This window comes from Miscanthus floridulus, chromosome 5 (assembly GCF_019320115.1).
Source record: "Miscanthus floridulus cultivar M001 chromosome 5, ASM1932011v1, whole genome shotgun sequence".
Taxonomy (NCBI): Eukaryota; Viridiplantae; Streptophyta; class Magnoliopsida; order Poales; family Poaceae; genus Miscanthus; species Miscanthus floridulus.
The window spans coordinates 106,266,791-106,282,506 of NC_089584.1; the positions used below are offsets into that span (position 1 = coordinate 106,266,791).

The following is a 15,716-nucleotide window of genomic DNA, read 5'->3' on the forward strand; positions in this document are numbered from 1 at the left end:
CCGGACCGGTCAACACATTTTCACTGGAATGCGGGTTGAACTGATCGGAGCGTCCAGTTAACCTGACCGGAGCGTCTGGTCAACCTGACCGGAGCGTCCGGTCACCCCGCAGAAGCTCATAACGGTTCGTTTTTCAGGCTGCCTTATAAATATAAGCTCCACTTGTGTGTGGAGTTACTTTTGCTCATTCCAACAGCTAAGAAACACGTTTGTGAGTGCCAAGAAGAGCAAGGTCCTAGTGAGGTGATTGAGATTCGTGAATCCAAGAGAGTAGCCTTATTAGTGAATCAAGAGTAGACAAGTGTGCATCCATCTTCTCATTAGGCTTTGCGTGGTCAAGTGAGAGTTCATGCTTGTTACTCTTGGTGATCGCCATCGCCTAGACAGCTTGGTGGTGATTGGGAGCTTGGTGATCACCCGACGGAGCTTGTGGGTGACCCAACTCAAGTTGTGAGCGGCTTTGGGTGATTCGCCGCGACGGAGTGTCGAAGAATCAACCCGTAGAGAGCACTTGATCCTTGCGTGGATCAAGGGGGAGCTACACCCTTGCGTGGGTGCTCCAACGAGGACTAGTGGGGAGTGGCGACTCTTCGATACCTCGGCAAAACATCGCCGCGTTCCTCTCTCTCTCCATTTACTTTGAGCATTTACTTTGAGCAATTCAATACTTGTCTTTACATTCATAGAATTGCCATGCTAGAGTAGGTTTGGAACATAGGTTGCTAGTCCGTTGTGCGTTAGATTATTAGAAACACTTTTCTAGGCACAAGGGGTTAATTGGGCTAACCGTAGGATTTGATTATTGCAAGAAAATTTAGAATTAGCCCAATTCACCCCCCCCTATTAGGCATCTTGATCCTTTCAGTTGATCCTGTACGAGTTATAAAATGTGAATGATTCGGGGTCCCCCAAGGACATTCAACAGACTACCAGATTATCTGGCTTTCGTGTACAGCAGTCAGAGGTCTTTAGGACAATGATCTAGCATAATTTGGAGTGGGCGGATGGTGAACCCGAGGTACCCCAGCACCTGCAGCTTGGGCGCGGAAACGATCTTCACCTTCATCTTGCCACTCGGCAAACCAATCCCCACCAATGCTTTGAGGTTTGGGGCGTCATCTACAACGAGCTCTTTCAAGTAGCCGAAGTCACCGTACAGGCATGCTAGGCTCTTAGGCCTTGTTTAGTTGGTGATTTTTTGGGAAATGGTACTGTAGCACTTTCGTTGTTATTTGGCAATTAGTGTCCAATCATAGTCTAATTAGGCTTAAAAGATTTGTCTCGTGAATTTCGTCTAAACTGTGTATTTAGTTTTATTTTTTATTTATATTTAATGCTTCATGCATGCGTTCAAAGATTCGATGTGACAGGGAATCTTGAAAAATTTTGCAAAATTTTGGGAACTAAACACCACCGTAGACCGAAGGCAAATCTTGTCCAGTCCAATGATGTTGTTGAGCTTCACACACTCCACGGAGTTGCAGTGGGATAGGATGGCCTGCAGGGAGTCCTAGGACACGTTCACACTAGACAGGTCGAGTATCTTGAAGGCAGGGAGCCACGGCGCGGGCGCCGACACCGGCGCCGGCCAGGCATCCGAAAATCTACAATAATGCACTTTGAGGGTTTCGAGGGAGGCGAGCTCAAGGAGGGACCTAGGGAGAGTCGGCATGGAGATTGCGTTGAACATGTCGACGTCAATTTCCAGCACACCTTGACACGTGAGGGCTCGGAACCAGCCGTCGACGATGCCTAGGCAACCGTCGAACCCCCACCCGTACATGACGAACCGAAAACTCTGGATGTGGATGCGCGGCCGGGCGGCGAGGATGTCGGTGATCGCATGGATGAACCAGCCGCCGCCGCAGACTCCCTCCGGTGTGAACGGCTAGCATGCATTGAAGTCTATGGGGGATATACCCCCAGGTACCACAAGATGGTACATGGGCCACACCATCCGAGGTGGCCTGGCCCATGAGATCAAGACGTACATGGCAAGATTACAAGTTGTACTAGATATTGTAATAGTACCAAATATGATACTTTACTTGTAATCCTCCTCCTCCAGACTATATAAGGAGAGGAAGGGGTCCCCCTCAGGGAGGACAATCCATCTACAATGGACCACCTCAATCAATACAGAATAATGAGACACAGGACGTAGGTATTACGCCAACACGGCGGCCGAACCTATATAAATCTTGTGTCTTGTGCCTCTGTAACCATCTGGTTTCTGATTACACGCACCGTCTACCGACAATCTACCATCATGAGCATACCCCTAGATGGACTGCCGACCATATTTCGTCGACAGTGGCGCGCCAGGTAGGCGGTGTGCGCGCTGATCCATGGTGAACTAGATGGAATTTTCTTCACCAACGACGTTAGCCGTAACCCGGGTTCTCGCGGCGACGTTCTTCGGCAGACTACGACGATCAAGCCCTGGTGCCAAGCGCAACTCGCAACAGCGCTTTGAGCGTGCGGCGGCGGCCCCGTACTTTCTATGTGTGCTGGATGGCCGACGGATCTTGACTGGGATAGCAAGGTCGAAACATATCCGCACAGGAAGTTGCATCTAGTTGATCCAATCCTTTCGTATCATGGCCGAGGGCTTGCATCGATCCGAGTACCTGGATGTTATACATGAAAAGCTAAGTGATTTTTTACTTTCAATTAACACATCCTACGATACATGTACATCTCCGGATATATCTCTACATATGTCTGCGTGAATACTGCTGGCAGGAATCCAGCTACATCTTTCGACATTGTCATCTTGCACCGTCGACAAGCGTCGCCGGCTCATCGCCATCCATGGCAGCCTTCGTCGTCAACTCCTCCACAATCTGCAGTTGACTTCTGCGGTTCAACATGGAGGCCCCATCCACGGACTTCGATTGGACATGACGCGGTCATGCACCAAGTAGCCCAGATCCACTTGGTTCAATCATATGCAAGGCAAACCGGAAAGGCGTCATCATCACGTGTTGCCTTACGGCTTACCGTGAAGCTCACGGTGAATTATTGAAACAACAGGATCATGCAAGCTAATTAAATATTGAGGCTTGTATACATGTATACATGCACGGTGCATCTATCAAGCATGCTAGCTAATCTTCAACGATCAAGAAAATGATTGCATGTATTCATGCATATACATCTACAGAGCCATGACGCACACACGTACAACATACGTGTGCATCATGCCAAGTCTCCGCATTCGAGCCGAATACTACAGCAAGTATTGGAGCCACGTACGTGACGACAAAGCTCTCCGACGTTGACATGATCGCCGCGATGATCTTCTGAGGCACTGATGTGGCGTCGGTCCTCTATCGAACGAACTGCTAAGCGTGCTGTCCGAGCCATCAAGCGAACCGCCCAAGTCATAAGTGAGCCGTCCGTGCGACATCCACCCATTCGGACATCACGACAGGCCGACTACTCCACTCGGTCTTCTATTAAAGCGCCATACGGCATCGCTTCTCCGATCAGTCAACGATCTCTCCGACCACCTCGACCACCAGAACACGTCGACCAGGTCCTAAGCGGCTCCGCCGAGCTCCGACCACCTCGACCACCAGACCACGTCGACCATGTCCCGAGTGGCCCCGCCGAGCTCCGACCATCTCGACCACCAGACCACGTCGCAATGATGATCGACACGAAGAACGGCGCTATGACAACCGCGACCACCGTCACAACAGGCCGAAAAGTACGAGGATTGGACAACTTTATTGCCATCGACCAGATTTCTATCCAAAGATAAGTACACTTCTAATATTTATATTTAATATAATTTTCATTACGACGTTTCTCCACAACGTCCTTGTCATGATTATTCTTCAAATAACGTTTGTCCATGTATACAATCTTAAATATAACATACAGCTATACTTAATGCAAATCCTCGACCAGTCATGTTGACGCTCGATGTCTCCAGAAAAGGCCCTGTCTCCGGCTCCTCTCTACACGTGCACGAGCGTTTGCCCTCTGCGTTATGGGTGGTCGGCAGCGGCTCCTTAGCAATGCTTTGTTCTTCCTACATGTGCACGGGCTCCGCGCCCTGTGTTATGGTTAACAGGCTAGCTAGGGCTGGAGATTCAGCTACATACTAACTGGTCGGGCAGTTTATATTAAGTATAAACACAAACTTCACATTAACACTGATGTTTACAAAGCACCAACTGCTTTATCACATCATGCTCATTTACAAGTGACTGTTGAGCGTTATTTCTTCACCGCTGATTTTTTCTCCATAATTTATTATTTTGTACATCATGTACTACCATTCTACATATTTATACTATAGGAATTTCGAGGTATGCTCAGGGTCTTCATCGCTCGCTTCTCGACCTACGCCTGGGGACTGCCTCGATCACTCTCCGACCACAGCTTGGGGACTTCGTCGCTCACTTCTCGACCTATGCTCGGGGACTACCCCGATCACTCTCCGACCATAGCTCGGGGACTTCGTCGCTCGCTCCTCGACCTGTGCTCGGGGACTGCCTCGACCACTCTCCGACCATGGCTCGGGGACTTTGCGTCTCGACTACATGTGACTGGCAACTCGCATACAGTTGGAATATTTTTTCTCACTTAGACCTTGCTACAAGGCTCATACCTCGCCTTCCAGCAAGCTCGGGGACTACATCGGTACGATGCACCTGCCGGTGCATCTTATATCGCCTGTACGATGATTGAATTCTCAACTTAACTGGGAATTCTTTTTAGACCCTGGCACCACGTGCCTACATCACCTACTACCAGGCCTCGGGGACTAAGTGGGCACACTTCACCTTACAATCAAGCTAGGGGCGTATCGGTGGTTCATGTCAGCCTAGGCATTGCCGAACCCATCGGTTCGGTACTTGGGTTCTCATCAAAAATCAATTCCTTCAAAAATAGGTACCGATCAGTTCCTTTTAAAAATCGGTACCGAGGAAATTCCGTTTCGGTACTTTCGGTTCGGTTTTGGTATTTACCGAACAGTACCGAACTGATCACATAGACATATAATAGCAGGTTCAAAAGCTAATTTTGACATGATTTCACAGAGAATAATAGTGCAAATAAATATACATATAAAAGTCCATGAGACTATAAGAGTGAGTACCACAAATACATAATATAATAGTTTACAATAGTACAATCAATAATATAACAACATTCAAACTCGGCACATTTCAAGTAATTCGGTAAATTCGGTTCTCCGAGGTAAAGAAACGAATTTACCTCGGTAATTTCGGTTGCTGGTAATTAGGAACCGAATAGGGTACCGAAAAATTCGGTTTCAATATTTTTGGTTCGGTTCTTGGTATTTTCGGTTCAGTTCTTGGTATTTTTTGCCCAGGGCTAGTTCCATGCACCTATCGCCCACCCAATTTTTCTCATGTTCTGAGTGGTGGCTGTGTGAAAGGTTGCTGAGCTATAAGAAAAACTGTCGTGGGCTGTGATAAAGCTGATCATTTCGTGGAACTGCCATAGAGGAGCTACGAGGAGCTGCTACGACTTGTAGTTACTTTTAGAGTTTAGTCCATTTCCTCTTTACAAATTAAGAACTAATTTTACTTCTATTTGATTCTCTTATAGCTTTACAGTTAGCCTCTTATCCTTAGCCACTTCACCAGATCAGGAAATCGAGTCACGAGGATGTGAGGGAGACACACATCATAGCCGCCACTGTCGGGCTGCTCGTCCACCACCGCCGAGTACACATTGAAGCCAGGAACGTTGAGTGTCGTGAGTTCGTAATTGCAGCGAGCATTGTGGTTGTTCGTCGGAAGTTGATGTGTGGGTCTCCGATGGCTCGGACACTCAAAAACACGGAAGGGACACAACTCAATCTGTTCTAGTTCGGACTTCTGAGCCCTACGTCCAGCAGTATAGCGATCTTCGTGTTAGGGATGCCCAATCGAGGGGTTACAATGGTGGAGATCGAGAGATTGGTAGGGGATCGCTCGGTGCCATTCTAGGGTTCATTCGTCTTCTTCCTCTGAGAGTAAGAATCCACCTAAGGATAAAATGCCAATTCACGCCTAACTTAATACTATTGGTGGCCAAATCTGACAAAGGCCACATAAGAGCACCTCTAGCAACCTACCTAAACATGGTGTCGGGTACCATAAGACGGGGTACCCCGAGCGTACATCAAAAGATTCACTTAAATCCCATCAACAACAAAGCTAGAAGGTAAGCCATGGGTTCACCGCTAGCCCCGACCAAAGCCCACCGGCTCTCCGCCTCACCTAAGGCCTCGCACGGGAGGTCTCGGCACCCTGACAGAATCTCCGCCTCGTGCGAGGCCTCTCGCGAGAGGCCTCGGCAGGGAGCCCAATCTCCGTCTCGCCCGAGGCCACGTGCGTCCAGCCTCGAGCAAGACGGCTAGTCTCCGCATCGCTCGAGGCTGGCTTGACAATAACCCGTCGCTCTCGCCTCGACCAGGCTTCCCGACAGCATGTCACGTCCCATTAATGCGTCAACCACTCTCGTAATCTCCGCCAGACGATGGCTCGACACCGTGGAGCAGCCGACAAGACAAGGAGTCACATCAACACCATACCGGCTGGGATAAGGCGCAGCGGGGATTACCGGCCACTGTGTTCTGGTGCTGTGCCCACGATCAAGCGCCTGAACTGCACTGTGCCCCGTAACTCCCGCCCCGAAGACAACACGGCATGGGAAATCTGGCCCGGGTCACCATTGCCTCCGAACCAGCGTACCAGATCGACCGCTCCCTCCGGGCCTCGGCACTCTACGCCAGGGTCTCGGCTATCTCAGGATTCACGTCTGCCGAGACCCCCACCGCGGTTCGGCCTCAACACCAACCAAGCCTTGGCCTCATGCGTAGTCAATCCACAGCGACCCGCACGCTGACCGCCGCGCCCGCTCCGAGGCAGTCCTGGAGCTCCCATGACGTACAGGATCGGATGTGACCAGCACGTTGCCCCAGCGCTCCGAGGACGGACCACTCCGATGACCCCATCGCCACAAGAACAGGCTACAGGGCTCGGACACGCCGCCTCTGCTCGCACGATGCTGTATAGTTAGCACATGTACTACCCTTGTCCTCCCTTCAAACTATAAAAGGAAAGGACTTGGGCCATTTATAGAGGAGGAGACAGACATCCACCAAAAGCAATTCTCTGTAACACGCACACTTCCCTGCGGCCTGAGAGCAACGTCTCAAGCAGTCCGCATCACTCCACGCCGAGACCTAGGACTAGCTCCCTCTCTCACCCAGCTTGTAACCCCCTACTACGAGCACTTCGGTGCAAGGAATACAAGATCGATCTCTCAGACTGGACGTAGGGCACCAATCGCCTGAACCAGTATAAGCCTTGTGTCTCTTTGCATCACCATCCGGGATTGGGGACACGCAGCACAAATTCACTAGTTGGTTGAGAATCCCCCGGTCCAAAACACCGACACATGGTGTCTATCCTACATTTGGGTAGTGGAGGCAAAAAATGCACGCCATCAGATTACCTATCAGGCTACCCAAATTTATTGGCCCAGAGATCCCCCTCCCACTACCTAATTCTATTGGGCCAACAATTGACTACCTACTTTTCTCATTCGTTGTTTCCTCCCCATGCGAGTCTTCCGTTCGCCCGAGTCCGCCACCGCCGTAGGGGAGACTTAACGTCGACGCAAGGAAGTCCGACGCCCCACAGGGTAGACACTGCGGCCGCCGGCCCTTCTCCACGCAGATCTGGAGGTGGCCCTCCTCCATCGGCCGTCCTCCATGAGGCACCTCCGGCGCGTGGCGAGCTGCCCTAGCGCGGTGTGCGGTCACCGGCGTGACGGGCTGCCCTGGCGTGGGCGCGGTGTGGGCGTGGCTGCTCGGTGCAGTGGTCATCCTCGGCGCTGCGAGCCCGCCCCTGCACGCCACCTCCCACCCTGTCCATCAATGGGAAGAAGAACATGAGAGAGAATGACACGCGGAAACGATGACCAAAACTACCATAAGAATGTTTATTATTTAAATAGATGTGCGTTTTATAAATGGCTGCTTAACCACCTTTGTAAATCAATCTCATTTTTTACACGTTAAGAACCATATATTCACTACTCGCATAGGGGCACGCGTCAACAACCAGGACTTGTTTAGTTCCCTCAAACTCCCAACTTTGGCACTATGCAAAAAGAAGATTCCCCGTCACATCAAACTTACGGTACATGTATGGAGTACTAAATATAGATGAAATCAAAAACTAATTGCACAGTTTGGTTGAACTTTGTGAGACGAATCTTTTGAGCCTAATTAGTCAATGTTTGGACAATAATTCACAAATACAAACGAAATTGCTACAGTATTTGCCGTCACATCACACTGTGTAAAATGCCGATTCGGCAGCGAACTAAACGCGACCCCAGTCTTATTAACAAACCAGTTAGGCCACGTTTAGTTCGCGAATTTTTTTGGGTTTTGCAACTGTAGCACTTTCGTTTGTATTTGGTAATTAGTGTCTAATCATGGACTAATTAGGTTCGAAAGTTTCGTCTCGCGATTTCTCACCCAACTGTGTAATTAGTTTTTTCGTCTACATTTAATGCTCCATGCATGCGTCCAAAGATTCGATGTGATGGACAAAAACCAAAATTTTTTGGAACTAAACGTGGCCTTAGTTTTGGCCGAACAGGGACGGTCCAACGGTGCCACTGACCTCTGAGACTCTGACTGAGATGGCTCTTGTGAATTAGCGCGTGTTTAGTTTCCATCCAAATTCCCAAAAAAGTGCTACACTACCTATCACATTGAATCTTGCGATACGTGCATGGAGCATTAAATGTAGACGAGAAAAAAACTAATTGCACAGTTTGGTTGGAAATTACGAGACGAACGTTTTAAGCCTAATTAGTCCATGATTGAACACTAATTATCAAATAAAAACGAAAGTGCTACAGTATCCTAAAATCCAAACTTCGCGCCACTAAACACGCGCTTACTCAATTGTCATCCGATATCATCATTGGGCGTGTTCGCTGGTCTGGAGGTCAAGACCAGCCGGCTGAACCCCCCTCACAAGACACTGTTCATCAACCAGCCGCTACAGTATTTCTCTCTCACAAAACCAACCAATTTCAACCAAGTTTCAGACCAGCGAACGGGGCCATTGTTCTCTTCTCCTGGAACTCGTCTTCTTGGTATGCCTCGCGTGTCATACGCGATCATCAAATATATAAATAAAAGCAACACAGGATCATCGTGCAAAAATGGCATATTAAGGGCGCGTTTAGATCCAAAATTTTTTGGATTTTTGGCTACTGTAGCACTTTCGTTTGTATTTGGTAATTAGTATCTAATTATGGACTAATTAGGTTTGAAAGTTTCGTCTCGCGATTTCTCACCCAACTATGCAATTAGTTTTTTTTTTCTACATTTAGTACTCCATGCATGTGCCGCAAGATTCGATGTGACGAGTACTACGCAAATTTTTTTAAAACTAAACAGACTCTAACACAGAAAAACATGTGCTACACTATACATGATCGGACCGATCGGATTTCCAATTCCGTTGGTGATTTCGTCCTCAAAGGGCCAAACTTCCCCCGCGTCCTCTCCCCATCGCTCCTCGATCTGCTACCCGTACCCGCATTCATACTGCAGCACACTGTAACATTTTCGTTTGTATTTAATTGTCCAATCGTTGACTAATTAGGCTCAAAACGTTCTTCTCGTAAAGTACAAATCAAACTGTACAATTAGTTTTTTGATTTCGACAACATTTAGTACTCCATGTATATACCGCAAGTTTGATGTGACAGAAAATCTTTTTTTTACATAGTGCCCAAATTTAGATTTGGGAGTAAACTAAACATGGCCATAGAGCAACGTGACGAACGGCGAGCGATACACGCCAGAGCCGCGCGTCCTCCTGCGTCGCAGCAGCTTCGGGATGTCCCGTGTGGGCGTAGCGCGTCTGCGTGTGCGTGGCGCCGACCTTATCCCTCAGGGTGGACGTTCGGTTCTCGGTTCGGTTTCGGTTCGGTTCTCTCGGTTATTGATGAAATTCGGTTCCTAGAAAACGGGAACCGATCGGTTCCAAAAATTTTTAGGAACCGAGCATTTCGGTTCTCGGTTATTTCGGTTCGGTTCCGGTTCTAACCGAACTAACCGAATTTTTTCAGAAGACCTCAACGCAATAATAAATATACTTGTTCTAAGGCAAATTTATGCAACACTATATTCGTTTTTAATAATAATAATATATAAGAAAACAATAGCAACATAGTAACACAAATATATAGCAGTTCAAATATAAAAACACTACACATAAACCAAACATAATCCTACAAAATGCAAGTAAGTGAAGTATAATTCATGTAATTCGGTTCTTTCGGTTAATTCGGTTAACCGAGAATAGGAACCGAATTTTCTTCGGTTATTTCGGTTCCTCAATATCAGGAACCGAATAAGGAACCGAATTTTTCGGTTTCTGTTCTTTCGGTTTCGGTTCCGGTTCTTTCGGTTCGGTTTTCGGTTCTCGATTAAATTTGCCCAGGGCTACTTATCCCCGCGGCAGTGTGGGTGGTGCCGCTTTCCAAATCCAACGCACACCCCAGTACCCCACGCACATCTACGCGGGGCGCGCATACAGCCGCTAATCTTTCGCCCCCACGCCCCACGCCACGCCGCACCGCACCGCACCTGTGCTGGTGTGTTGGCGACTTGGCGTGTAGCCCCCTCCCTTCCCCCGTTGCGCGGTGATCTCTCTCGCGATAAACCAATCGATCGAGCAATCCAATCGAGGCAGAAGTAGAATCGGGGGATCAATCTGGGGCGCGTTTCGTCCGGTCGTCCGCCATGTTCTCGCGATCCTACACCAATCTGGTCGATCTCGCCAATGGCAACCTCTCCGCCCTCGACTACGGAGGCGGCGGCGGCGGGGGTGAGGGCGGAGGCCGGGGCGGGGGTGGAGTTGGAGTTGGAGGCGGGGGCCGCCCGCCGCGGGCGAGGCAGATGCAGCGGACGATGACGACGCCCGGGACGCTCGTGGAGCTCGACGACGAGGACCAAGCGGGCAGCGTCGCCTCCGACGTGCCGTCGTCGTTCGCCAGCGACCGCCTCATCGTCGTCGCTAACACGCTCCCCGTGCGCGGCGAGCGCGGGCCCGAGGGCCGCGGGTGGAGCTTCTCCTGGGATGAGGACTCGCTCCTCTTCCACCTCCGCGACGGCCTCCCCGAAGACATGGAGGTCCTCTACGTCGGCTCCCTCCGCGCCGACGTGCCGGCCGTCGAGCAGGACGAGGTCGCGCAGGCGCTCCTCGACAGGTTCCGCTGCGTCCCGGCCTTCCTCCCCAAGGACCTCTGCGACCGATTCTACGACGGCTTCTGTAAGCAGACGCTCTGGCCGCTCTTCCACTACATGCTCCCCTTCTCCCCAGACCACGGCGGACGCTTCGACCGCTCCCAGTGGGAGGCCTACGTCCTCGCCAACAAGCTCTTCTCCCAGCGCGTCATCGAGGTCCTCAACCCGGATGACGACTACGTCTGGATCCACGACTACCACCTCCTAGCCCTCCCGTCCTTCCTGCGCCGCCGATTCAACCGCCTCCGCATCGGTTTCTTCCTGCACAGCCCCTTCCCTTCGTCGGAGCTCTACCGTTCTCTCCCCGTCCGTGATGAGATCCTCAAGTCGCTGCTCAACTGCGATCTGATTGGGTTCCACACCTTCGATTACGCCCGGCATTTCCTGTCCTGCTGCAGCCGCATGCTCGGGATCGAGTACCAATCCAAGAGGGGGTATATTGGGCTGGACTATTTTGGACGCACGGTGGGGATAAAGATCATGCCTGTTGGGATTAACATGGTGCAGCTGCAGTCACTTCTCCAGCAGCCTGATCTGGAGCGGCAGGTCGCGGAGCTCCAGAACCAATTCAATCGGAAGACTGTCTTGCTCGGTGTGGATGATATGGACATTTTTAAGGGGATTGATCTGAAGATTCTTGCGTTTGAACAGATGCTGAAGACACATCCAAAATGGCAGGGCCGAGCAGTGTTGGTGCAGATTGCAAACCCAAAAGGCGGCAGTGGGAAAGACCTTGAGGGGCTACAGACTGAGATTGAGGACAGTTGCAGGAGGATCAATGAGCAGTTTGGACGGACTGGATATAGCCCTGTCGTGCTTGTCAATAGGATACTGTCAAGTGTTGAGAGGATGGCTTATTACACAATTGCAGAGTGTGTCGTTGTCACTGCAGTCAGGGATGGGATGAACCTTACACCATATGAATACATTGTGTGTAGGCAGGGAATTCGAAGTTTGGATGGTTCTGCAGATGATAGACCGAGGCGGAAAAGTATGCTAGTTGTGTCAGAATTCATTGGCTGCTCACCATCGTTGAGTGGAGCAATTCGGGTAAACCCGTGGAACATTGAGTCAACAGCAGAGGCGATGAATGAATCCATCGCTTTATCAGATACTGAGAAGCAACTGCGACATGAGAAGCACTATCGGTATGTCAGCTCACACGATGTTGCCTATTGGTCTAAGAGCTATATTCATGATTTTGAGAGAAGCTGTAGGGACCATTTTAGGAGGAGATGCTGGGGTATTGGACTAGGATTTGGATTTAGAGTGGTTGCTCTTGACCGCAATTTCAAAAAGCTTACTGTAGATTCTATTGTTGCGGATTACAAGAAGTCAAAGAGCAGGATTATACTACTGGACTACGATGGAACCCTAGTACCACAAACTACAATGAACAAGACTCCAAGTGAAACTGTCGTTAACATGATGAATACCCTGTGTGCGGATAAGAAGAATGTTGTTTTTACTGTAAGTGGAAGAGGAAGGGATAGCCTTGAAAAATGGTTTTACCCTTGCTCAGAGCTTGGCATTGCTGCTGAACATGGCTACTTTATGAGGTACAAGTCTTTCCATAGTTTTCATGACTATTTAATTTATTACAGTTCTTTAGTGTCTTTCATTGCCTCTTTGCCTTAAATGCAACTGATATTCATCTTAGCTGCTAATATAAATGAATGCAAAATTATATTGAAGTTTAATGTCACATGTTGAGAGGTTGCTTGCTTTCCTGACTTGACTCTCAAAAAAGAAAGTAAAGAGAAGATTTTCCTATTTTTGTGATTAATCTGTCACAAAACTTTAGATTTCCCCCCATTGCAGCATGCCACTATTACAATTTCCGCATCCTAACTTATTCTTTTGATTAGAAGATCAGCCAAAGCTTCTTACACGAACAGCTCATTCATGATCTGTTTATGCTTAGTAAACTCTGTATTACAGAAAATCACCAACCAAAGATTTCATTATCTTTGTTGTTGATTAAGATGGCTCAAACTCAACATTGATTTGGTGAACCTGTTGTCATGTCATATTTGTCCAAAACATCACCAGAACATATACTTAAAAGTGCTAGAAAGACAAGAAATATGCTTTGCATTTTATCTGTATGATTCTGATAGCTGCCGTGCTTTTGATGCATTCTAATGCAGTGCAACCCCATTACCTACTCTGATACCCATGTTGGCAATGCGTCATTCCTATTTTAAAAACTATAAGGGCAGTGACAATCACACCTTTTAGTGACAATCACACATCAGATATGTAAATGTTTCAGCAAGGCAACCTGCCCAGGATAGCTATATGTTTAGGACTGATAGTAAGTATTAAAGACTGTAATTATTATTGGCTGATAGCTTTGGACTTATGCATGACATATGAATATGCTGATCATCAATGAAATGTTTATCCCCATGCATCAATACTTTATCTTTGCATCCACACAACACTTTGATAGTTCAATATAACCGAAAAATCTTGTCCTGTCATTTGGTATTATTATTTTAGTGGCAATATGTGTTTATTGCTCAATCAAGAGTGAGCACACAGCACAGTAAAAGGTCTGATTGATAGCTGGGCTACTGGCAATATACGCAGATTCATTGTTCTCATCTGGGTGACAAAATAGGCTGTGAATGGCTTAACACTTCCAACTCTGCAACTTGCATATCGAAAGTGCTTGCATGTAAACAGTCGGATAAACTTTTAAACGTCTGTGTTCTTTGATGGTTTTATATGATTCTTTTGAATATTTGTGAGTTTGAAGTGATGTTAAACATTGGGATTTCTTAGGAAGTTTGGGACATATCTCAACAGTTGCTTATGTCTGCAGGTGGACCAGAGACGAACAGTGGCAAATACAACATCAGACATCAGATTTTGGATGGATGCATATGGCTGAGCCGATAATGAAACTGTACACAGAGGCAACTGATGGATCATATATTGAAACCAAAGAGAGTGCTTTGGTCTGGCATCACCAAGATGCTGACCCTGGTTTTGGATCTGCACAAGCGAAAGAAATGCTAGATCATTTGGAAAGTGTCCTGGCCAATGAGCCAGTCTCTGTAAAGAGTGGCCAGCATATTGTAGAGGTTAATCCTCAGGTATTGAATTTCTCCAAAACACATTATGTACTCTGCATGGTTGAAATTGACACTTATGTTGTGGATATTCACGTTCCCCACACCATGTGCAAAATAGTGTACCTATTAGGATTATCCGTCATAAGTGTTTCTTTTCTTTACCTGACACTAACTCGAGTTAATTTGTTATGAAGTTTGTCATTTAGGCCATAGTACTATCATTCATCTCCCATGACATGTTATGATGGCAAGGAGACAGAGAAATTTGAATTTGCATGTGCTTAAAATCCGTAAAACTTATCTAAGTTGTGTTTACTATGAAACTTGGTCATCAAAGACCTTATTCTAATTTTGTGTTGAAATTGATCTTTTTTTTTCTCGATCACGCAAAAGGTTTATGCGCCTTTGTATTAAGGTAGAGAAAAACTTTAATACAACACGCCCAATCGGCGCCCTAGGAGGTCAGAAGAGTAGTATATGGACGCTCAGACCCTCCCTAGTGTACTGAAAGAAATTGATTTCTCTTTTCTCAGCAAAAATTTAGTCACTTGTTACCCCGAGTTTAACTCCCTGCTTTTCTTTCATTGCAGGCTGTCAGCAAAGGTTTTGTTGCCGAGAAGATACTTTCAACTCTCATGGAGAAGGGAAGGCAAGCAGATTTCGTTCTGTGCATTGGTGATGATAGATCGGATGAGGATATGTTTGAACAGATTGCTGATAGTATGAGGAAGAGCATGGTTGATCCCGAAGCCTCGCTGTATGCCTGCACAGTCGGGCAGAAACCAAGCAAGGCCATTTACTATTTGGATGACGCTAATGAGGTCTTAAACATGCTCGAAGCACTTGCTGATGCATCGGAGGAGGCAGGTTCTGGTTCACCGGAAGGCACGGATGGACCATCTACACTGGAGGAAGCATGATGGAATCAGGCGTCGTCCTGGGAGGTGAAGTGCTCAGCTGATTTGGCACTGCCACCACCAGACTAAAACTGAAGACGATTTCGTTCAGTAGGAAGTGAAACATTAGCAATACCAGGATAGTCAATGTCAATAACCTAGTTGTTTCTCTATTTCTGGTTCCTTTTTCAGTTTACCTTAAGTTAGAGTAATTTTCGTATTGTATCTAGTAGATAGGAAAAAGTGCCTGGAGGGAAGAATCCATGGCCGGCATCTTTTCACCTTTTTCACCTTGGTACCAGTTAAGAGAGAATGGAGTACTCCGCGAGCATAAGTCAAAATTAGGGCATGTTTTGATGCACATGGCGAGTTCTTAGTTGGGGCTAAAAATTTGCCCAAATTAGTTATGGTGGGAGCTAATAA

The 15,716-nt window shown here is 47.8% G+C and overlaps 1 protein-coding gene and 1 pseudogene across 1 annotated transcript; one reads left to right on the top strand and one right to left on the bottom strand.

Annotated features, from left to right (window-relative positions):
• Positions 1-958: 958 nt before the first annotated feature.
• On the bottom strand, positions 959-1,945 carry LOC136455087 (uncharacterized; annotated as a pseudogene).
• An 8,618-nt stretch (positions 1,946-10,563) lies between these two features.
• On the top strand, positions 10,564-15,716 carry LOC136450413 (probable alpha,alpha-trehalose-phosphate synthase [UDP-forming] 7). The gene is made up of 3 exons (XM_066450836.1): positions 10,564-12,873; positions 14,145-14,418; positions 14,988-15,716. The coding sequence occupies exons 1-3, from the start codon at positions 10,811-10,813 to the stop codon at positions 15,315-15,317; spliced, it is 2,667 nt and encodes an 888-aa protein (XP_066306933.1). The 5' UTR covers positions 10,564-10,810; the 3' UTR covers positions 15,318-15,716.